Source organism: Asterias rubens, chromosome 1 (assembly GCF_902459465.1).
Source record: "Asterias rubens chromosome 1, eAstRub1.3, whole genome shotgun sequence".
NCBI classification, from domain to species: Eukaryota; Metazoa; Echinodermata; class Asteroidea; order Forcipulatida; family Asteriidae; genus Asterias; species Asterias rubens.
In genome coordinates, this window is record NC_047062.1 from 10832561 (window position 1) to 10857626 (window position 25066).

The 25066-nt window shown below is 40.1% G+C and overlaps 1 protein-coding gene across 1 annotated transcript; it reads left to right on the top strand.

The window, feature by feature from the left end:
* LOC117298524 lies at positions 1 to 24726 on the top strand. The gene is made up of 9 exons (XM_033781825.1): positions 1 to 904; positions 14666 to 16552; positions 17843 to 18043; positions 18467 to 18706; positions 19768 to 19913; positions 20704 to 20871; positions 22210 to 22345; positions 23139 to 23325; positions 23910 to 24726. The coding sequence occupies exons 1-9, from the start codon at positions 115 to 117 to the stop codon at positions 24175 to 24177; spliced, it is 4023 nt and encodes a 1340-aa protein (XP_033637716.1). The 5' UTR covers positions 1 to 114; the 3' UTR covers positions 24178 to 24726.
* The last annotated feature ends 340 nt before the right edge of the window (positions 24727 to 25066 follow it).

Below are 25066 nucleotides of genomic sequence, written 5' to 3' on the forward strand. Positions count from 1 at the left end.
TAAGCATTTGTTTTCAGTTGGTATAGGTCACTCTGCCGGCACTGCTCCGACCGTGCACCGGCAATGCTCGGCGTATCGTCTTAACACGGGAAAGCTCCGAACACAGGAACCAAGATGGTGGTGTCTGTGATGTTTTATCCTCTGCTACATTGCTTAGAGCTGTTTCTTGCATCGGCATTGATAACACAGATAGCTGTGTCTCTTGCTGCCGTTGTCGTTTCTAGCGTCACCATCTACTACTGCAGACAACAGCTGGTCTACTGGCACCAGGAGAGATCCGTAAAGGTGCGTGGAAGATGGAAAAGTGATGTTAGCATTAAGTCATCCAAGAAGCAGGGAGATTCTGATCACTCGGAATCCTCTGAGAGCGATGGAAACGACCCGTCAATGCTGCGAAGAATACGGGCCGGTCTAAGGAGTAGATCACACGACCATCTGAAGACGAGAGCAAGTCGCGAAGGGGCGGGTGAGAGGAGTTTAAAACTATCACAGAAAGCACAGACGTCAAGAAAAGAGTCTCTTGACAAAGTGCGACCGAAGCTGACGAAGCAGGCGGGTGCTATGCACCGTTCACACTGGGTAGCCAAGCCGCAACAAAGCCTCTCCTCCACTGGTGGGAGGGTTGACCTCATTGAACTGGCAGGAAGACGTCGGAGTTCGGAGAGTGATGCTGACCTACGGGGAGGGGTCACCGTTACGCCCCTTATAGACGCACACCTTAGCCCAGAGTCAACTGTGTCCACTGAACTGACGGGTGCTCCCGAAACGATGGGAAAGACCCTCAAACGATCGCGAGCAACTGCCCGAATGACCCTCAAGAAACATCCCCGGTTTTCTTCATCTGAGTCGTCGTCGTCGGCCTCTCCATCGTCATCCTCGGCCGAATCAGATGACCTTGTGCACGGTAAGTCAAGATATTCACTAAAGACACATTTTCTCAAAAAATTGTTTTGCATAAAAACTTACTTGGTAAAAAGCAATGGAGGGTTGTTGATAGTATAAAACTATGTGAGAAACGGTTCCCTCTGGTAAACGTTGTGTTTGAGAACAGGGTAATTTTTCATTTTAATAATGAAAGACTTCAGACCCGAACCTCTTTTGATGCATCTGAAAGCACACAATTTGTGCAACAAGGGTATTTTTCTTTCATTATTTTCTTGCAACTTCGGTGACCAAAATGTTGCCGATATTTTCATGAATTTGTGATATTCATAGCATATGTTTGGATTCACTAGGTGAAATTACCAAAGGTGTCGAGTGCCTTTAAACTAACCTTATAGAAACCTTCAAATCAATCTGCACATATTACGCTCTGGACGGATTATTTAGGTAGGAAGGTACACACTTGGTATGTAGAAATGTGCCTCCCTTTCAACGCTCTACATTTCAAGGGCTGTGATCTGCTGCCATCATAAGTTATTGCAAGACGTGTTGACATGTGACACTATACAATGTAAGCTCATTAAAGACACTGGACACTATTGCTAATTGTCAAAGACCAGTCGTCTCACCTGGTGTATCTCAACATATGCATGAAATAACAAACTTGTGAAAATTCGAGCTCAATTGGTCATCAAAGTTGCGAGATAATAATGAAAGAAAAAACACCCTTGTCACACGAAGTTGTGTGCTTTCAGATGCTTGATTTCGAGACCTCAAATTCTAAATCTGAGGTCTCGAAATCAAATTCGTGGAAAATTACTTCTTTCTCGAAAACTACATCACTTCAGAGGGAGCCGTTTCTCACAATGTTTTTTACTATCAACCTCTCCCTATTACTCGTTACTAAGTAAGGTTTTATGCTCATAATTTTTTGAGTAATTACCAATAGTGTCCAATGCCTTTAAAAACATAAAGAAAAGAACTGCTATTAATATTGAGTGGTTACCCAAATTATAGGCCTGCAAGGTAAGCAATTTTGATGTCCCAATCAACGCAATGACGAATGACCATACAGCTTGTGGGAATTATATAGACCTTCCAACTATCCTAAGAAATATTCACGTTCGAAATGCTCAATTTTGGGTCAAAGTCAGGGCAATAATCCTCTTCTGTCATCAAACATACAAGTAATATGTGATGCTTAAAATTGATAAAGGATCTCTAGGTTCGACAAAATTAATAAAACATACTAATAAACCAGTATTCATAAATATCTCAGACAGTTTCGCTATTCCTGTTGCTGGATAGCGCTTTCCGTGGGGGTATTTAAACCGTTGATAATGACCAGTATTTATAACCGATTGTGAACGGAGACTCCGCGCTAGTCTTGATGCAAGACGTTTCTTGTTACGGGCGATGCAGGCGCTGTCGGTGAGTTGGCCGCGCTGTGTGTGAAAGGAAAACCAGCGAATAAGCACCAAGACTATACACGCATGCACACGAACGGAACCGGAAAACACCGGACGTCGTACATGTGCATGTATTACATGTATACTGAACATACCATGGAGGTGGAAACATACAGAGCTGAAGCACTCGGAAACGGATAAGTTTTACAGAGTTTCTTACTTTATTACGCCTTTTCACCAAAAAGGTATTTATGAGTGGGAATCAAAGTGTGTTGAATCGGTTTTCAACTAGTGGTTTAAACCCGCCGAGGCCTGGTTCTTGATAATTTACCCCGACTTCGTCTCGGTAAAATTATCAAGAACCAGGCCTCGTTGGGATTAAACCACTAGTTGAGAAACATTTTCACCACACATTGATTCCCTTATTTATATTGACCCAATTCACCTGACGTCATCATCAGAATAATCTTGGATGCGCCATTTTGGTGGGCAATTTCACCGTGCGTTATTCAGTGAAGTGCGCATTTTAGGCGATGCGGTGTTAAGCGTTGCACAGTCGCCGCGTGTGACGTCCATGCAAGGGGTCAATAGTCCTTGATTTTAAGAACAACCGAAATCATTTGTTGCCTTTTTGTAAGGTTTTCAGATAGACCCACAATTTTCTCGAATATTTCAGACAAAGAAAAAAATATTTCTAGTATTAACTTCGAAATCGGTAAACTTTCAGAACAAAAACAAATCAATGTTTTTTTGTAATCCTTTACCATGTAATACTTTTTTTTTTACAGTTTTAACTTTGTCTCTTTTGCCGCCTTAAAGTTTACGAGAGCAGAACCATATTTTTGCTTCATTGACCTGGAATCACACTTGTGAAAGTTTCAGCTCAATCGGTCGGTAGAGTCACATGAAATAGTGAAAGGATTTGTAAAGGTCAACGAGGTCACTGGTGTTTGATGTGTCTGCTTTTTTGAAGCAGTTATTTCCATTGCAGGTTTTCCAATGCATCCAGCGGCCCCTAAAACAATAACAATCAAAAATAGCTATATCATTAAGGCTTCAATATTCACGAAATAGTTTCCGAACTATGAAAGCATGCTAAACTGACAGACTGCAAACTCCATTATTCACAAATATTTCACAGCGAGGGGGAGTCGATCTGTTCTCTCCATCTAAAAGAAAAATATCTCCCAAATCGTTTACCGGCGGTTGACACCTTTCACGAAAAGATGCAATGTTTATTTTGAAGATAAGATTTATGACAGGAAAATGAAATTCTGATCATCGACCTTGTATTGGCTCTTGAAAATGGAGCTAGCGTAAACCCCACATGGATGCACTGCGGGATAGTGGATGATGCTAATGTGTTGTCTACGTCAACGTGTAACCGATCCGTGTCCAGGCCTAGGGCGTTCACTGTCAGGGGGTTGGCGTGTCACTGGGTATAGCGATGGCATGCAGCCATCCGGACCCGCACGGGCTGTACGCGTGCCGAAACAACGAGGGTCGCTTGGAATCAGGTTTCGCTAAAATACCCCATCCCGTATTACTTACGCGGGGTTTTGTTCTGGATGGTCGCGTTCAGAACAGCGTTTGGAAACTTATGGATTAGTTGACTGGTTGGTCCAGGAAAGATAATCATGTATGGTAGTGCTACTGCCCCTTCAGACAATTATCTCATGATAAGTCGGTAAACGTGCCTAGAAAAAAGGGCCTCATGATGATCAGGGCTAAAAGACACTGGTAATTGTCAAAGACAAGTCTTCTCACTTTGTGTAACTCAACATATTAAAAACAAACCTGTCCAAATTCCGAGCTCAATTGGTCGTTGAAGTTGCGAGAGAACAATAGAAGAAAAAACAACGAAGTTGTGTGTTTTCAGATGCTTGAATTCGAGACCTCAGCTGAGGTGTGGAATTCAATTCAAATATTTTAGTGATACATTACTTCTTTCTCAAAAACTACGTAACTCCAGGGGAAGCCGTTTCTCAGAATGTTTTATACTTTCAACAGCTCTCCATTGATCGTTACCAAGTAAGTTTTTTATGCTAACAATTATTTTGAGTACTTCCCAATAGCGTCCCGTTCCTTTAATTGCCGTACTTTTTATGCTAGCTGTATGCGTCAGGACTCGCTCCAAAAATTCTAGTCACCACAAGGCATAGCGTTTCAACCACACGCTATCATTACATCGGCATCTTTGTTTAGACATGCGATGAACACACATATTACACACAGATCCAGGAAGTACAAAAATGTACATTAAAGGGATTTGAATTGATTGGTTTACTATTGTCAGGGAGATTGCCTGCATAATGTGTGTATGCATGTTATAATAAGGTACACAAACAAACCAGAGGATGGAAAGAATAACAATGCAATTATGCAAAATGATCCCTAAAATATAACAAGTTTCTTATGAATTGTATCGGGAAACAACATGTAATCTTTCAAACCTGTTGCAAATAATTACAACGCATTACAGAGGCTGACAACGAGTTCCTGACAAACTCATAATGTGCGTTCAATTTGACCAAACCAAAGGTATTTTGGAACTTGGGGAACACTGCATACGGTTTCCCCGCAATTCCTAAGCTAATATCCTGTTAAATAAAGCATTTTAAAGAATGGAGTATGTAGGTTGACCTGTATTGACCAGTTAACTAAATCCAGTATTTAAAGGAACATGTGAGACCAGAGGATTGTGGCGTGTAATACGTGCACATAAAAAGCACATGCTGAAAACGAGTTTTTGAAATCAACTGTTAAAAGTCCGCCTTTGATGTATTATACCAGTCTGGATTTACTGTGTCCTATATTATTTTAACGGCAAAGGGCACTATCTCTTGCCCGTCTATTTCCATAATATCCCAGCAAGATCGGCAAGAGGCACGAAGATACATCTCAAGACATTTGGCTCATCCCCACCAGGAATGTAGAAACGAAATCGAAAGTATCCAACTCGAAGCTTAAAGCCACTGGACACTATTGGCAATTACTCATAATAATTATCAGCATAAAACCTCACTTGGTAACGAGCAATGGGGAGAGGTTGAAAGTATTATTAAACATTGTGAGAAACGGCGTATAATTTACTACTAATTTGATCTCGAGACCTCAGATTTAGAATTTGAGGTCTCGAAATCAAGCATCTGAAAGCACACAACTTCGTCTGACAAGGGTGTTTTTTCTTTCATTATTATCTCGCAACTTCGACGACTGATTGAGCTTAAATTTTCACAGCTTTGTTATTTTATGCATAATGTTGAGATACACCAACTGTGAAGAGTAGTCTTTGACGAAATGCCAATAATGTCCGGTGTCTTTAAGAGAAAGGGTTCACCTCGGTGTTCCTGGTTTGATTATACATGTAGCTACACATAACGCGCCACAGCACCTTGTTAACCATTACATGGTGCTATTGTGTGCATATATTGAGATACATCAAGTGAGTAAACTGTTCTTTGATATTTACCAAAGGTGTCCAGTGTCTTTAAACAAAAACTCCAACCCAGAAGCTCTCCTTGAAAAAAGTAGACAAGCTGATGAGAAAACCTGCAGAGTTTGCTGTTTTGAAACGTGCAGCTGTTTTGTCATTTAATTATGACGTGTTGGTGGCAGATGTGCATGACGTCTGCGATGATCTTTGCCACTCTGCTCCTCTCGTCTCCCCGAGCTCACCATCTCTCTTTCTAGTCTCCTCATCGCAGGGTTGCAACGTAGAGATAATGTCACCGAAGTTACCAGGCAAGAACTAGGCCGAGGTAGAGCCGCGCTCCGACGGTACGTCCTTGGGGATATAGAGCCCCCCTCGGTCTACATCGGAATTCCGCTGAAACGTGTAACGCGGATAAATTACACTTTTACGTCATCGGGAGATGGTTCTGGGTCGACATTACCCCCCCCCCCCCATTTCAACATCCCGTGTTTCTTTTTAGTTTCAGGCATATAAGTATCATTCGGACGTCTGTGCGGCACCTAAATGTAGCCCGAGCCCTAAATGTAGCCTGACCTAAATGTAGTCAGGCTACATTTGGGGCTCGGGCTACATTTAGGTGCCGCACATACGGGAGTGTGGTCAGTGCGAACTATGACGGGTCGCCACGTCTTACGGGAGTGTGGTCAGTGCGAACTTTTAACGGGTCGACTTGTCGTACGGGAGTGTGATCAGTGCGAGCTCGTCCAGCACGGCGTGGGGGATATATCGGATCCATTGCGCATTGGGACTTGGAGCCTGACCCACAACCTTCTTCATCCGGAACATCTAACATCGACTCAAAAAGTTTGTTTTGGTTTGAGCTCAGTCTACGTGCCATCGGACACGATAACGTCCCAGTAATTCTGCCCTTGTGTTATCAGGGGAATTATACTTCATTCTTAACTAGTCTTCAATCAGATGAATAAGTTACCGTAAGACATGCCGACCCGTCATAGTTCGCACTGACCACACTCCTAAAAGCCATGTCGACCGTCATATTCCTCTCAATAATAACAGTAATAACATAATCGAGTCTGCAGATAGTTTGAGAATCAAGAAACTATAAATGGCTATAGCTCCAGAGACCTGCATTCTTTCTCGGAGATGTTTTGACCATACATGTCTGTTAACCTGTCATTTTTTTTGGCCAGCTGTTTTCACGGAATCGTCCCTCATCTGTGTACAAACGCTCACTCATAACGACCCACGAGCGATGAGAGAGAGGGGCTTTATTTATAGCTGTGACCGCCACGGTATCTTTGCCGTCACGGTCGGGCCAAACAATAACGCGGATCTAATTTTGGTACAAGACGCAAGTGTTTGGGTTTGTAGACCGGAATTGGTAGACACGTGCGCCTCTAAGCGATCGTTACGTTGAGGGATTGCTTACTATTATTATCTGGTATCTAAATCTAAATTAGTCCTTATGCCCGGATGGTATTAAAACGACAAGTTGACCCGTCCTTGGTTCTGGTATTGCGAATTCTATAGATACCAGAGTAGAACTGCCTGCACGATCTTTTAGCTTCTTGCTTGATTGCTCTTGAGAATTATTAACAACTTGTACTCTACTCACAAAGCAGAATTAATGATAATTTTTATATAGATATAGGAATGTCCAGATGGGGTATAGAAAAGAATACAAGTCGAGTATCCTCGGGTCTAGCCAAGGCCTGTCAGTACCCGAGCCCTCCCTCTCACACACGGCCTCGAATCCCGGTCACTCCAGCCGGTTGTGACCCGACTATCGGTCAGGCGCGATCATGGACAAATTTAATTACATTTTCTAGTTCTATAAATGCACTCCCTACAGCGACTAAGTTCGTGAACTTTATGTCAAGCGCATGATGGGTTAATTTGTGTTATTGAAAGCATTTATATCTGACCCGGCCGACATTCATGATTGTAAAAGATGAAAGTAGGTTGTTCAGGATGCACTCTTGCTACCATCATTAGTCCATAACCTTCAGGATTTACTGCTGCTCTTGTTGCGGTGATGTTATTGTTGCTTTAAAACCGTGTATGGATGGTCGCAAGTTAAACTGCTCTATGGACCACGTGACCTGTGGCGTCGCATGTTTACAAGTAGCCATTCATAACACTGACTTTCGGCAAACACAAACATTGTGCACACACTTTATTTTTGTATCCCTGTGGAGACATCTTTTGCTCTTCCTTTTGTCCATTTAGTTAGGAACATCCCATATACGTTATACACATACAGCTTCACGGAGCCCCTAGTGTTCGAGTTCCACCGTCGAGACCCTTTGTGTTTTCTTCCCTTTTTCCCTTTCTTTCGGTCTTCATAAGATAATGATAATGCAAACGTAGCCTCATGGAATGAGATTGCCATGCACGGCTTACATCAAAATTGGAGAAAGAAATTTGATGTATCTCAAAATTGTGCAAATTTGATTCGTTCCAATTTTTGTTTTCTGTGGTAATAATAAATAAAAATTTTAAAAAATACAAAAAAGTGAGCTTCCTGATGACTGCTAATAATTTTTTTTTTTTTAACCCATAAACCGATGCTCAGTACTTTCCCGAGTTCTGTTAAAAAATTTTCACATGCGTATTACTGGGCTGAGATTCGAACCCACCACCATTGTAATCATAAAACAGTGTGTTACCAACTAGACAACAGAGATTGTCCTGGTGTAGCTAAAGGCAGTTCAAATGATTACAACAAATAACACAAACATTCAAGACTTTTCACCAAATTACAACCCTCGTACTCTTCATGTTAGTATTGGCCTGGTCGCCAATATTTACGTAAATATTTGCGTGAATATTGGTGAGAAACAAATCGCAAATATTTACGTATAATGTTCGTTCAGGGACCCCATGGAGAACAGATCATTGAAAACTGACAAGGTTATCCTGCATAAAGAAATAAATATCCAAATAAATCAATAGATAAACAAATTAGATTTACAAAACACCATTATTAGTATCTGCATTTTGTGTGCACCAACATGTACATGAGATAACATACAGCAAAGGTTAATGCTCAATAGTCATTAGTCGTTGGAGTCATGACAAACTTAGTGAAAAGTACCATTGAATTGTCTACACTTTCAACTATCGAGCTGGTCCCTTTAAAGGCACTGATCACCTTTTGTAATTCTCATAGACCAGTCCTCTCACTTTGTATGCATAAAATAACAAACCTGTGAAAATTTGAACTCAACTGGTTGTCGAAGTTGCGAGATAATGGAAGAAAAAACACTCTTGTCGCACAAGTATAGTTTGCTTTCAGATGCTTGAATTCAGCTCCAGGTTTCGAATTCAATTAAAAAATTTTAGTGCGGAAATTACTTCTTTCTCAAAAACTAGGTTACTTCAGAGGGGGCCCTTTCTCACAATTTGTTTTCCTATCAACAGCTCTCCATTGCTCGTTACCAATTGAGTTTTTATGCTAACAACTTTATTTTGAGTAATTTACAATAGTGTCCAGTGCCATTATAAGTTAACCGTTATATAACCAGTTTCTCAATGACTATAATAGCAATCCTTGAAACCATATTTTAGGAGAAGCTATCTACCATGTGATGTATATGTTAATCTGCTATACAGTTTTCATTACAATGGTGTGTACACCCTTTTAAAGGCAGTGGACATTATTAGTAATAACCTAAAATAAATTTTAGCATTAGACCTTACTTGGTAATGAGTAATGGGGAGAGGTTGACAGTAACACATTATAAGAAACGGCTCCCTCTGAAGTAACGTAGTTTTCGAGAAAGACGTAATTTTCCACGAGTTTGTTTCGAGACCTCATATTGGTAGATTTTGAGGTCTAGAAATCAAGCACCTTAAAGCGCACAACTCCGTGTGACAAAGGTGTTTTTTTTTTTGATAATTATCTCGCAACTTCGACGACCAATTGAGCTCAAATTAGCACTGGTTTGTTATTGTATGCATATCTTGAGATAGTGAGAAGACTGGTCTTTGACAATTACCAATAGTGTCCAGTGTTTAACTCTGCATTTGTCAATGTTGCTTTTTATTATAATTATTCGATACTAATGAATCACAGATTATTAAAAGTAAATATATTTTATAAAATGTATTATATAGAGGAAATATAATAGACAATTTAATTGCCGAATGAACACTTTTAGTCTCTTTTGCAAGCAAACAATGTTATTTCGATTTTGAGGGATGTCCCATAAAACTGCTCATTTCATTCAGTGGTAATATTATTATTATTATGTTAAAGGAACAAAAATTGACAGCTTGGAAATCGTTTGAACTAAACCAGCAGCCCACAACGCTTCAGTGAAAGCTGTGATATACCGTATCAGCTCAAATGACTCGGTCACAAATTCCTTAAGTCGCTCCAAAAGCATGAGTCATCGACGTCGACCGTCTAGAGACACTGCGTTAAAGACAAAGTACATGGGGATGGTTCTCATCCCAGGGAGAACCAAATGTTAGTTTCAATCTGAAAGATCAGTATACTGATCATGAATTAAATATCAGTTATGGATTCACAAAAGTGATTTCTTGGCAAAAGTAAACTGACAAAGTTGAGGAAAGAAGCTTTTAATGTCATTTAATAATTTTGCAGGTAGAATTTGATTTTAACTCTTGGCATCTGACGCATTTCACTTCTTGTATTAAGCCACGCTCAAATACACACAACATTCAATAAGCTCACGTAAAGTATGTTTTAACAAAATCAATGAGATAAAATAGAGAGTAACTAAACGAATACAACACTCGGTTTTCTCGTTTTTTTATGTTGGTGATTACTCAAAACATTTTTTTTCATAAAACCTTTCTTGGTAACGAGTAATGGGGATAGATTGGTAGTTTAAAACATTGTGAGGAACGACTCCCTCTGAAGTAATGTAGCTTTTGAGAAAGAAGTAATTTTCCACGAAATTGATTTCGAGACCTCAGATTTAGAGTTTTAGGCAGTCTCGAAATCAAGCAAAGCACACAACTTCGTGTGACAATTCGTGTTTTTTCTTTCATTATTTATTACCTTGCAACTTCGATGACCGATTAGATACACCAACTGCGAAGACTAGTTTATGACAATTACCAATAGTGTCCAGTGTCTTTAAAGATCAACGCAAGTTGACGTTCTCAGTTGCCAGTTATGGTTCGCACATATCTGAGGTTGACTTCCGTATCTCTCGTTGCATGGTATTTGCGTTATCAATATCTATTACTCATCAATTAAACATGCGCTCCACCGACATATGGTGGAGAGAACGTCCAGAGTGAGGTGTAGGCCTAAGATATACAAGGTTATTCGCTCAACACACTAGAGACTTATTGCTTGACAGTCATGTGCTGCACTTTACTTCTGGAGAACAAATATAAACACGACCCCGAGGGAATATTTGGTAGGTCCGAAAATTCGAGGGGGAAAAATTTAATAAAAATAATTTCTTGTTTTAAGTTTGCTTTATGTCACTAAAAATTTGTCTGTCTAGGAAGACCTTAGTTCTGATGGGGAAAAAATAAAACTGACAAAAATTTTGAACAAAGAACCGTATTTTTCGTTGTAAAGGCAAAGGCGTTATCAAGTCTGTTTTTATGCTATCAATTATTTCGAGTAATTAGCAATAGTGCCTTTAATACGTAAATGTGTGCTCCTAAAATTAAATTAGGCCTCAGCAATTAGAAGAAGAATTTAAAATACAAAATCCGAAATTAAAAACAATATTTCGTTGTATGTGTTTCCCCTCGTTGAAAAATACCAGTCGATGTGAAGTTGTTTCTTCCTTTTTGGCCATACAGCTCAATATTTGTTTTCAAGTTAAGGAACATGTTCAGCAGGAGATGATCTAGCCTATTGGCTCGGACCAGACCAATTCTCTTGTTTCTCCAAGCCAAGTTTCCCATCCCTTTCTCCCCCTCGAGCGAATGTCTCCTTAAATAAAGAAATAGCTTCGTGAGTTTCATCTTCTTGTGTGTGGTGACTAGTTGTGGCATGGCAGCAGCGCGTGTATTACGTGCATGGGCTAGGAATGACGTTGGTGCCCATGCTGTTGTGGTCTCCATTGCCTCGTAGCCTTAATCCAAGACTGATTATCAACAATCATACCAGTTATATTCACTGTCGGGTTTGATGTCTGGTGCAGACGGACTTCCGTTCCACCTAAAACCATTCAACTGTCACTTTGGTGCAGACGACATTAAACGTTACCTGCCCAGGATTCCGTGTTTGAGACTGTTGAGACTTATCACGCAGCAGCCATATTATTAATCTTGCTCCCCATGTAAATAAGCATTTTATACTGAACACATTCTCATTCAAAGTTACCAGACTATTTTCACCAAACAGTCTCGGTTAAGTTCACATTTGTTTTAGTGGTATGAAAAACAAGATGGCGGTATGTATAATGGTGTACCAGTTGTCTCGTAGTGTAGCCCATCTAGGTAATTAAACTGTTTACGGCTGTAGATGTTTGAGATTGATCACTGCATAGTCCTAAATGAAACTTGTAGCCCGATCTTTACAGGAGCGAGATTGCAGTTTTTCAAGTGAAATCATTCAACGAATGCTTTAAAACTTCGATTGGCCGAGGGTTTCCTGTCCAACTTCCTTTGATAATTGTTGAGTTAAAACAACGAAGCAAAATGTTAAGTCTCTAACAGTTTTATGGTCTTAAAAATGTCTGATATTAAACTACAAAGGTATGAACAATATAAGGAGACCGCAAATGTAGGGTTAGCTAACTTTTAGTTGTTAGAGCGCGGGCACGTTAATCTTGAGATCGGTGGTTCACATCCCGCCCGCTCTAGTAACTTTTCTTTGTGCAACCCTAAAGTCGTTTAATTTAACCATTCAGTTTCCCCTTTGCGTTTGGTATGTTATAATTAAAGGACATCAGTAAAACAAAAACTAGTGTTTATGCTGGAAACATGTGTACGGTTGCAAACATTATTGACAATTTTCCATCATTAGTCACCATGTCAAAATCTCGATTCGTAGGCGGATAAACATCAGCCAACATTGTAAGGAAATAATTGAAATGCTTTGTTTCACCACAAAATCTCTTCAATCCAACGCTTGAAAGCTCTATACACCATCGCTCTGCCGTGCGCATTCCACTTCCAACCACAGAAATCTGTCCCAACTATGAAAACATATTCTGGTGGGATGACGTCAAAGACGCTCTAAGTGATAACGATTTAGGGTAATCAATGTCAACTTATTAAACTGTGGACATTTCTTTTGGGAAAGGAGTATAACGAAACTCAAAAGATGTCATTTTTATACACATGAAGTGACCTCAATCTGTGTTAGCTGAGAATAGTTGGGATGTCTAAATGCGATGGCGTCTTGATTGGGTTGATTCTTTGTGTGTTTGTGACGGGGTCGACGTTTCATTTTTACGATGTGTTTAACCTTTTGAGCTATACGGTCAACCTGGTGCGAAGTATCGTGACATTAAAGGGACACGTAGTAGCCATGGATCAGTCGAGTTGGTCTAGAACAAGCTTTTGCAAACGTTTGTTATGAAATGCAAATGGTTTGAAAGATATTAATTTTTGGTTTTACCCATATACACCGATGTGTGTAGCACTGTATACTCAGTACTTTCCCCGAGTCCTGTGAAAAAAATCACAGGCATTTTACTCGGGTGGGATTCGAAAGATGTTTTAAAAGTAGAATATAATGATCCTCACAATTTTACCTCGATAAGTGCGTGGTTTTCCTTTTATTTTGCGAACTAACACGGTCGGCCTTTTTTTTCGAGACAACAAAATGGCGTGCCGTGTTATTTTACCGTTCAATTTCGAGGAATTTTTGCGTGGATAATTATGTTCTACTTCTAAAACATCTTCCTAACCATATGCAATTCAGTAACACCAGGGCCCAACTTCATAGCGCTGCTTAACAGCCGATTTTGTGTTAACCTCGCGATTTCCATGTCATAGCACTGCTAACCGTAAGCACAGAAAAGGTATGCTAACCTTCTGGTGCTTATACCGCACGAAAATAACTGACGTCACAATGCAAATCCATGGTAAACATGCAAAATGGCCGCAATTTTTTTCTTCTGCTTACTTGTGAAATACGCTTGCACCTTAGCAATTTTGTCTGCTACAGTAAGCACGTAAATGTGCTTACCGTTAAGCAGCGCTATGAATTTGGGCACAGGCGTATCACTTTAATTTAAAACCATTCAAAGCATCGTAAGATGACGGTATTTTAAGCAAGGGAAACGGAGATAAATGCTTTAAAGATATTTATTGCCCCCTTCTGTTTGGAAGTAATTGGTTGAAGGTAAATACAACTTGATACACTCTAAAAACCGTCAAAGATTGGTTATAGATTTAGTTGAAAGATACATTAACCACAACCCAAATCGCGTTCGCTGCAACCATCCATGTACAAGCAATGTGCCTGTTGCGTGTGGCATAACGCGAAACTTGTTTGGAATACTTTTTGTTTTTCTTTATTGAAACATGGTTATCTATCAAAATTGTTTTCGACAAAAATGTTCTAAATTTGACCTGTTAGTGTTAACCTATGTACAGTCTAATGCACTATTTTCCAGAAAACGAGTTGACCTTTTTGGAGAATAGTTATAAAGATGTCTTAAGTTTGTTCCACACCCAACAAAGTTAGGCTACAGAGCTCTCCTTTCCACTGCATGCTTAACAGTTTTGTTTAATACTCTGCACCATTAAAATATAAGACATTCAACCAAATCGTGAAGATTGCATGATCAAATCAAACTTTGACAAAGGAAAAAGAAACCGACATCAAAATGGGAACGTCCTTTGATTTTCTTTAATTTGAATTTTTGCTGATAACTTTTACCAATGTGCTAATCTTTAAAACTGTAAAGTTCAATTCAATGCAATCGATTATCCGATTATGTTAACATTTATAGCATATTACTTTTGTATCCTCATTTTGCTGCAGGTGAAACAGTTGAGAGCACACCCCACTCCAGAAGAGTCCCATCTATTCAGGTGGAGCCTATAGTTGAGGAGAGGATCGTCCCACCAGGTCGTCTCTGCCAATCCCACCCGAAGATAGTGGCCACATCACCGGGAGATACCACGAAGGAAACAGAGATATCAACGCTGGAGTTCTCACTCGTGAGCGTGGTAACGCAGCATTATGATGACCACAGCCAAGCGTTTCGAGACGGGGACACTGCGAGCGGTCAACCCGTCCACCCAGCCAGTGAACCTCGGTATCCAAAAGGGAATGATGAGACAGAGGACCATGTAAAAACCGCAGGTAGAGATATTACTCGTGATGGACAATCCAACACCGCCGAGCAAACAGACTGTTCGCGGGAAGACATACTTCTACTAGGCTCTGAAACCGCCGCAGATTCTGCCGACGAACCCCCAATTATTGTCTGGGTGAGTCGAGCATCTGGTGGCAGTCCGCAGAGACCATTGATTCTAGAAACCAAAGAAATTGGTGACGACCTGGAAAGTCCTGTGGACCTTAGTTCCGGAACCGCAGACGCTGCAAACAACAGGGGTGGCAGGAGAATGGATAGCCTGGACATACCTTCTGTTATTTGCGGGGAGGTGTGCTTCCCACAGGTCATGCTTTCTGGCACCAAAGAATTTACACAAATTACTGTTGACGAAGACCAAAGTCATGGACAAACCGCTCCTGCCAGGAAAATCTTAAAAATCCGACCGAAGAGTCTTGATATTCCTCCAATGCTGCCTGGTCCGTATTTAGAGAGCGACACGCCGTCCCCGACGGCTGGGGAAGGGCACGGTGTCAAGAGGAAGCACAATAGTGCAAAGTCAATCCTAAAGAGGAGTGGCAGCATTGAGAGGCCAGGCAGGAAAAAATCAGTCACGTTCTCACCGGATGTTTCACCTCGTGAGTTCGAGGTGGACCGGTTCTACCACGGAGACCGCGACCGAAGAGACTCACCCTCGAAACGACCTCGCGTATTCCGCAACTTTAGCATGGATGTTCCGGACTCCAGCATGTGGTCCGAGGATGACGTAGCCCCGAAGAGCACATGGTCCAAGGGGGACCCAGAGGAGGATGAACACCCCGATGTATTTTCTCCCGGTGCAGATTCTTCTAAACTCTCAAGAGCTGAGGGGTGGATTCACCCATCTCCCCTTGAGCCTCTTGAGGTGGAGGGATCCGATGCAAGAATGGCATTTGTGCCCGTCTCCGCACTGGAATCTGACGAGACCGGACGGAAGAGTGCTAAGGAGCGTTTCCTCGAAGCTGGAGGTGCTAAAGCGGTTCTGTCGGTTCTGTGCACCCAGGATTCAAGCGATTCGAGTAAGTTTGCCTCGTCACCTGGATGCAACAAAGACGTCCTGTCCAATGAGGGATCTGAGGAAGATTCGATGGAGACTATGCCTGATCTGGATTCAGTGGTATCACCTGAAATCGACGATGACTCCATAACAGATGACACCGTCCTGTTCGGAAAGGACGCAGCTACTGAAGAAACTGAGAATCAAGTCAAAGACCAAACAGACGGCAAGGGTATCAAGTCACGTTATTTTGAGTATGCGGAGGATAGCGCCGATCTACACACATCTCGATTATTCGTACAGACAGTTCGAAGCTCACTGGAGTCGGAATCGTCAGACGAGCAGGACAGAGTGCCCCAGCCAAAACTTACGGGAACACAAGAGGACAATGTAGATGAAGTCGATGAAGAGGATGATCAAGCGACTAGTGCTAAAAGCCGGTTCCTGCAATCTTGCCAAGAAGCCGATGGAGATGAGCAATGTGGATCACGATTTGTGGTCTCGGTGGTGCGTCCGTACTCAACGAACGGTCACAAACCCGAATCGCCACCTCATGGTAACTCCACATTTCAACATTTTCTAACCATCGAAACTAATTAATTACCAGGGCCTCGTCGAAAAGAGGCACCGCACCGTTTACTGTAGCACGTGACTAATTTGTCTAACCATGTCTTACGATCCCAAGACAAAATATGTCAATATTCAATTGTGACTGAATTCTCTTCTTCGAAATTGCCTGAAATTGTTGCCTGTAAATTGCCTCGTGTGGCATGGCCCTTAGACTTATTTTTTAAAACCATTATAAGGTAAATAAAGCATACATTGAGTGTGGTACTAGGCCCTGTACCATAACATGATGATGTGAGACGATTGCTTGAGGAGATAGCAGGTAGGCCGATGATAATTACAGACACTGGACACTATTTGTAATTCAAAGACCAGTCTTCACAGTTGGTGTATCTCAAATATGCATAAAATAACCAACCTGTAAAATTTGAGCTCAATTGGTCGTCGAAGTTGCGAGATATTAATGTGCTTTCAGATGCTTGATTTTGAGATCTCAAAATGTAAATCTGAGGTCTCGAAATCAAATTCGTGGAAAATGACTTCTTTCGAGCCGCTTCTCACAACGTTTTATACTATCAACCTTTCCCAAATTACTTGTAATCAAGTAAGGTTTTATGATAACAATTATTTTTTAGTAATAACCAATAGTGTCCACTGCCATTAAACAGCTACCTGAGCGGAAGGTTTTTAACGGAAATGGTATTTAGACTTGTTTATAATGCACTTGTTGACCATTTAAATGTAATTTTGATATGTTTACACTTCTGAGTTTTTCGTAATTATCGATTAAAAAATCAGGCCCAACCAAAGGTTTTGAAAAACTAAAAACACTTCTGCCGTTGAGAGCACGCGCCAAAGGACAATGCCGCTGACGTCATTTGTGGGAGTTTGCTTTGTTATACCTCCACGCTGCAACAAAGCGGCTTTACAAATTGGAGCTCCCAACTATGACGTTTTAAGAGTGATTACGTAACGGGGCTTTTCGCAAATCTCTCAGAAAAGCACTGGATAAGGGTATTCAAAATGATTGTTTTTTTACACAATCAAAATCTATTTATAATCATATGACTCGATTTCCTTATTCATTGAAAACATTTTAAATGGAATTCAGCAAAGTTCACGACTTTACATTTTCGTTCAAGCAGGTCTTTAAGTATACACTTGACAATGTAAAACTGTGCTATCGATGCGTTGCCATGTTTTAAAGGTGTTTTCCAACGAAAAATTATCTCAAGTGTGTCAGTCACCTAACTGTCAGATATGATTGTTATTGCAACAGCCAACTCAAGAAACACCTCCAAGGTTGGTGGGTTTCACGAAGCCGAAGACGAGAAAACACTCGACGGTCAACAACTAACGAATATTCGGCAACAGAGGTCGTCCTCGCTTTTTGGCAGGTTCACTGTCTCGTTGGTCTCCGAGGATGACCCAACGCTGGATGATAGTGTAACTGCAACTTACCACAGTGTCTCATATGCAAGTGAGTATTGACACCAGTATCGCATTAAAGGAACACGTTGGCTTGGATCGGTCAATATTCTACTTTTAAAATATCTTTCTAACCATATGCATTTCAAAACAAGCGGTTTCAAACGCTTTTCAAAGACCAACTCGGAGCGATCCAAGGCAACGTGTTCCTTTAAACATAGCTTCATTTCCCAACGCCCTCATGTGAATTTTGTTTTTTAAATAACGGCACCATCACTAAGGTTACCATCTTAGCTAACAAGTCACATATAATCTTGTTTCCAGGATCCTGCTCAGTTCTGCTTATAAAAATTGTTGAGCAGTTTGTTCTTCTGAAGTAGCTCTATGAAATTAGGCCCCTGTAATGCCTTTAAAAAAATGAGCTCCACGAAACATAACCGCTAACCATTTACACCCACTTGTTTCACTGAATCAGCATCGCCAAAATGTTACAGCAGCTACAGTGAAAACACCGCCGTTGTGATCGACAACGGTTCCGAGATGTTGAAAGTGGGTTTTGCGGGAGACGAACAACCGAGGTATGTAGTGCCGTCCGTGGTGGGTAGACACATGGGTGAAGTCCAACCTGACACGGCGACAACAAAGAGGGCGGCTTTCATCGGGTACGATGCAACCAGAAGAGGAAGTCTGCTCTCATTGGAATATCCCTCGTCAGGTGATTATACCATGTGACATGCACTGACAAATGAGAGTCTTGGCTGATCCTAATGTCTTTTATCCCCAATCATACAACGCTTAAAAAATCAGGATTTTGTTATACATTTAACATTTACTGAAAGTAGTATTTTTGATAAAACGATGACAACATACACCCGTTTCAGACAGGCGCTCAAGAGTCGCGCCGAACCAAATTATTCGGTCGCGCGATGGTCGGGCGTCGGAAATCTTGACGCGATCATAAAAAGACACGGTTTTTAGGTCTCAGTCTTAGGATTGCGCGCAAGATTTCCGACTATAAACCGGCCTTGAAACAGTAAGGAGCGACTGGACGTGCTAGAAGTCGAAAGATCGACTGCTGCAGTCGGTCGGAACGACTCTGGAGCGCCTGTTTGAACCGGGTTATAAGCAGGAACCGCTAACCCTGAGCACGGTTTAAGGAAGGTTGGAAGCGTTTTTAGACGCCCCTCTGGTGTGAAAAGTGCTTTATATAGAAACTGGTTATTCATACATGTATGGGAAACACTGTACACCAGAGGAAACTTAGTTTGGAATCGAACCTTTAAAGGAACACGTTGTCTTGGATCGGTCGAGTTGGTCTTTGAAAAGCGTGTGTAACCGTTTTGTATAAAATGCATATGGGTAGAAAGATGTTTTAAAAGTAGAATACAATGATCCACACAAACATGCCTCGAAATTGCACTGTTTTCCTTTTACCTTGTCGACTAACACGGTCGGCCATTTAAGGGAGTCAAATTTTTGACTCCCATATATGGACGACTGTGTTAGTTCGCACAGTAAAAGGAAACTACGCAATTTCGAGGCAAACTTGTATGGATCATTGTATTCTACTTTTAAAACATCTTTCCAACTATTATGCATTTAAGGGTTACAGTGACGCTGTTTATAGACCAACTCGTCCGATCTAAGGCAACGTGTTCCTTTAACATTTTGCATTACAGTACAGTGACTAGAGGCCAGTTCGATTTCCATCATTACCATACACATCGGTGTCGGGCAAATAAAAAATGACAATTAATTCTTGATCCCAAAATGCAGGAGGACAAATCCAGAACTGGAGCGACCTAGAGGCAATATGGGAGTACGCGTTTAGTTCTTTGATGGACGTCTCGACGCAAGACCATCCCGTTATCATCAGTGAATACGCTTCCACATCAAAGAAACAGAGAGAGAAGTATCTGGAGGTAGGTCTACGGTAGCCCTTGTGGTTAACTACAGTGTACGGCACAGAGGAAAAGTCCTATTATAGGGTTAGGTCTACGGGTACTTATTCTGGTATTATGTAACACCCAGGCAGATCCTAGCCCTTGATTGGAGGATTGTTCGTCACGTGATAGCAAATAAAAATTACTATTGCACGCTACGTCATTCACCGTGCATTATTTCGTTCCATTCAGCGTGCATTTTATGTTCCATTCACCGTGCATGTTCGTTAATTCCGATTGGTTCTATTGTATGATGCGTGCTACCTCACTGCGTGGGTGTTAACGTCACTATTTGGTCATGTAGGGCTTAAGTTTTGTTTGTTTTGAAAGTTGTGTCCTCCAATCAAAATATCCAGGTGGATGTTATTTAAAGCAACAATGAATATTTTTAGTTCGTGCAATAGTGAGATTCGTTGAAAGTTAGAATGTTCCATTCAACTCGGCTTCGCCTCGTTGAAATAGAACTCCGTCCATATAAAAACTGTGTATTATTATTATTATTATTATCTTTTAACTCATACAAATATTCGCACCGTTGCACTCATAAACATTCATTATTTATATAATACTCTTTGACAATGACCTTGGCTTCGACCCCAACAGGGGTCGATATAAGCAAGATGTAAGCACACAGAATCTCAAACAAATCATAAGTCGCTGCTCGTTGTTTTTCTGTGTTTTTTTTAAGTGGGGATAATTTAAGTTTACTTTTCAAATAGAAAAAAAAAAGTTTTAAATGTTTCCCTCACTGTCTTTTTCTTTCGTAAAGATTTTCTTCGAGAGACTTCAAGTGCCTTGCCTCTGTCTTGCCAACCAGGGTGCCTTAGCCTTGCATGCTCAGGGTAATACGTCAGGGATCGTACTGACCAGCGGTGGAGGTTTGACTGAGGTGACGCCGGTACTTGATGGATGCACATTGCAGTATGCTGTCACAACGGTAACAAAACACAATCATGTACTTTAAGACAGTTGACACCAATGGTACTTGTCAAAAGACCAGTCTTCACAGTTGGTGTATCTCAACATAATATGCACAAAATAACAAACCGGTGAATATTTGAACTCAATTGGTCGTCGAAGTTGCGAGATTATAACGGGAAAAAAAACACTTCTCACACAAAGTTGTGTGCTTTCAGATGCTTGATTTCGGGACCTCAAGCAATCAATTCAAATTATTGAAAAATTACTTCTCAGAGGGAGCCGTTTCTCACAATGTTTTATACTATCAACAGCTCTCCATTGCTTGTTATTTTGAGTAACTACCTTTAATAAATATTTAATTTGCATCGGGATATTGAAAAAAGAATATTAAATTTGGTTTTACCCATATACACCGATGTGTGTTAGCACTGTATATCGAGTACTTTCCCGATTTTTGTGAGAAAAAAAATCACACGCTTAATACTGGGGTGGGATTCGAACCCATAACCTTTTCAATCAAGATTATACATTTAATAACTTGAATGAAATGCAATTTTTTTGTTTAGCACGCTCGGGTTAAAATGCCAGTGTTTTGATACAATCTTCACTTCTTGCTTTTACATAGTCACCCTAAACTGCATAGGCCTAGAGTATACTGTAAAGCCAGGTACATACAAATCACGATCACGAGATCAAAGAATAGTGATAGGGGACCCGTTGCTCTATCACTTGAGGTCCACTTTGATAGCGTGTTTTGCGTACGTCTCTAACACAAGGTGATGCCACAATGTTTCACTAAAATATTTAGTAAATGGACTTTTGAAAGTCACACTTCCAGGGGTTACGAGCAAGATGTTCTGGGGTAGAACTGCGCGGCGAGATCGTTCACCGCTGGAAACGAGGTTGATCCCTCATAGGGCGATGTTTCAGATTGCAATTTGTCGACCTTTGTACTGCATCATTTTTAGACGAACGTGAAATTACTACGCTGCTTCGAGGTGACCGAGAAGTTATTGATAGTTACTCAAAATAGTTGTTAGCATAAAAACTTATACCGTGTAACGAGTAAATGATAGCTCTTGATAGTATAAAACATTGTGAGAAACGGCTCCCTCTGAAAAAAACCCGTGGTTTTTGAGAAAGAAGTAGTTTCTCACAAAAATATTTGAATTGGGTTCGAGACCTTAGCTGAGGTCTCGAAATCAAGCATCTGAAAGCACATAACTTGTGCGATTTTTTTTTCTTCCATTATTCTCTGGCAATTTCGACGACCAATAATTGAGCTCCAATTTTCACAGAATTTGACCAAAGGTGTCCAGTGCCTTTAACTCTCACAATTCGGCATTTATTTCAGCTTGAGGTTGCCGGAAGAAACGTCACAAATCACCTGGGTCATTTGCTCCAATCAAAAAGAGGCTACACTATGACGTCAACGGCCCAGTTGGAAACCCTCCAGGTCATCAAAGAAACAATGGCTTACGTTTCTATGGGTGAGAAATTCTAGTTTAGTTTGGGTTTATTTCCAGGTCTACTCGTAATGTTTTGTTTCAACCACTACTCAATATTGTTTACATTTTAATGTCCAAGACTTTCCAAGTGACCAAGATTACCCTGATTCCAATAATTGTACACATTTTTCTCACTTTTTATGAAGTTTTATCTCATAATAATAGTTTGTACGAAACATACATGTGGGAATAAAATTATTATGACTTACTAGTATAATATAAAATAAAATGACTTTTGGCACAAGGCATAATGACTTTTTTTATCGTAGTAAAATGATAAAGTCATAGTTATGACTTAATATGTTAATTCATAATCATTAGACATGTCTTAACTAAGTTATTACTATAAGTAATATTCTTGTTTTTTTCAATGTCCCTTCGACACTTCCTTAGATCTTTCACTTTTCATACGTATTCGCAACAGATATTGAACAAAGATTAGTTTGAAAATCATTTTGGATTATTATTATGTTTGAAGTTCGTCTTTATGATCAATAAGTCAATATAATATAACTTAGGCATATCAAACCAACTCTGAAGATTGCAAGTAACTCTTGAGCAATCTCACAGGTCTAGTTGGTGAGACACTGCAGAATTGCACAGGTCGTGGGTTTGAATCCCACCCGAGTAATATGCCTGTGATTTGTTTTCACAGAACTCGTGAAAGTACTGAGTATACAGTGCTAAGTTGCTAACACACATCACTATAAGGCTATAAAAAAATAAAAAATAAAATTATGATGCAGATTTAACATCTATTAACTCTTGCGTGCAGATATTAATCGAGAAACTGAGAATGTGAAAGACAAGGATCCATTGGAATACAAATTACCAGATGGGAGCTCAATGACCGTAGGACATGAGGAGCTGTTTCAATGCTCTGAGCCACTCTTCCAGCCTCACCTTGGTGGTATACGCAATCAGTCTGGTATACACGATATGATACAAGATACACTCAAAAGGTAGTTATTCAATAAGCTTTTTTTAGGTTTGGTGGGACACAATACTATGACGCTATTTGGTTTGGGTTAATTTGTCTGTTTACACACACAGCAAAGGCTCCACCATATAACCTTAAAAAGGCTAACAATTATGTTGGTGAAAAGTGCATGTAATTAAATGCATGTATTAAAACACTGTTTCAAAGCGCTGTACAGCCAAGAAAAACATTAATATGCAGGATAAAAAACATGAGCAAAAAAAGCAATATGGTTTTAAAAAACAGTTAAACAGTTAAGGCTGTCCAAAATGCTTTTCAAGAAAGTTGCATTTCGACTTGCGTGTTTCTGCCTCCAGTTTTGCCAACCACAGTCACCGAAGTCTGAACGTTTGAGCTCATTTTTGGTATCCGTCAGGGGAACAAGGAAAAAGAAATATTTCTTTTTTTGAGATCGATTGCTTTTAAAACCGTGGACTCTACAATGTCAATAATAGTTCACATAATATTTGCACGTCATACCTTTCAGATTTAACCTGGTTTTACTAACAGTGCATTTCATCATTTTGCACTAATAAATGCATTCTTTGTTCAACATTGCTTTCTTAGGTGCGACCCAACATTTCTTGCTGGCATCAACAAGTCCATTCTCCTTGCCGGAGGAAACACACAGCTTCAAGGCTTCGGAGATCGTCTTCAGTTTGAGCTGGCCTCTGCCCATCTCCCCTGGTCGGTATCAATGCCCGAAGAGCGTACTAACAGCGTCTGGATAGGCGGGTCGGTCCTCGCTGCTCACGGCAACTTCTACCAGCGATGCATCACCCTGAATGAATACACCGAGCACGGGGCGAGCATTGTGCACAGAAAATGTTTCTAAGAAATGAAACCAAAAACAACATTATTTCGAAATTGACGATTGTTTTATTGTAGGGAAGGTTTCATGTACACTAGAGAATTGGCAAGGTATTTAAATGATTCAACACATGGTAACTTATAGGCTACAAGCACAGACAGTCACCGCGAATTTTCAAAAGAAAACAAATGATACGATTATAGACTTTAGATTTAAGATCTTTGCAAAACTGAAGATTAAAGTTTTTGCAGACACTGGATATTAATATTTATTGCAAGCTATCCATTCGCTATAGCTAAAAAGTAAAACACTTAAGAGGTGAGCGAAAAACGAGCAATAGTTGTACTTTATATTATAAGTTTTACGCAAAAACAAACAAACAAACAAACAAACAAACAAACAAACAAACAAACAAACAAACAAACAAACAAACAAACAAACAAACAAACAAACAAACAAACAAACAACAACAAGAGTTTCTGACATTTTGTCTCAGTTTAAGTGAATCTTAGCTACAGATTGTTCTGTAATTGTGTTTTTATATTCTTTATTCTGTTTAATTATTTTTCCATTTGTCATAATAATGTGTTATTGATTTTTGTTATTCACTCATTTTTTTTCGGTTATTTATTTGTTTGTTTGTTTATTAGTTTGTTTTTGTTTTTTTATGAATTTGTATTTATTTTTTACATTTTGTTCCAAAAATTTGTATTAGGTTCATATTCGTATTTATCAAATTAATACAGTATTACATTAATATTGTTAGTATTGTTATTATGACTTTTTTTTAAGGGGGCCCGGGAGGCATGGACATTAATTTTATTAAAAAGGTCAAACATGCAAGTGAAGGAGTAAGACATTTTTAACACGACCACAAATCTTGAAAATGTAAATCTATTTTGTAGACAATGGT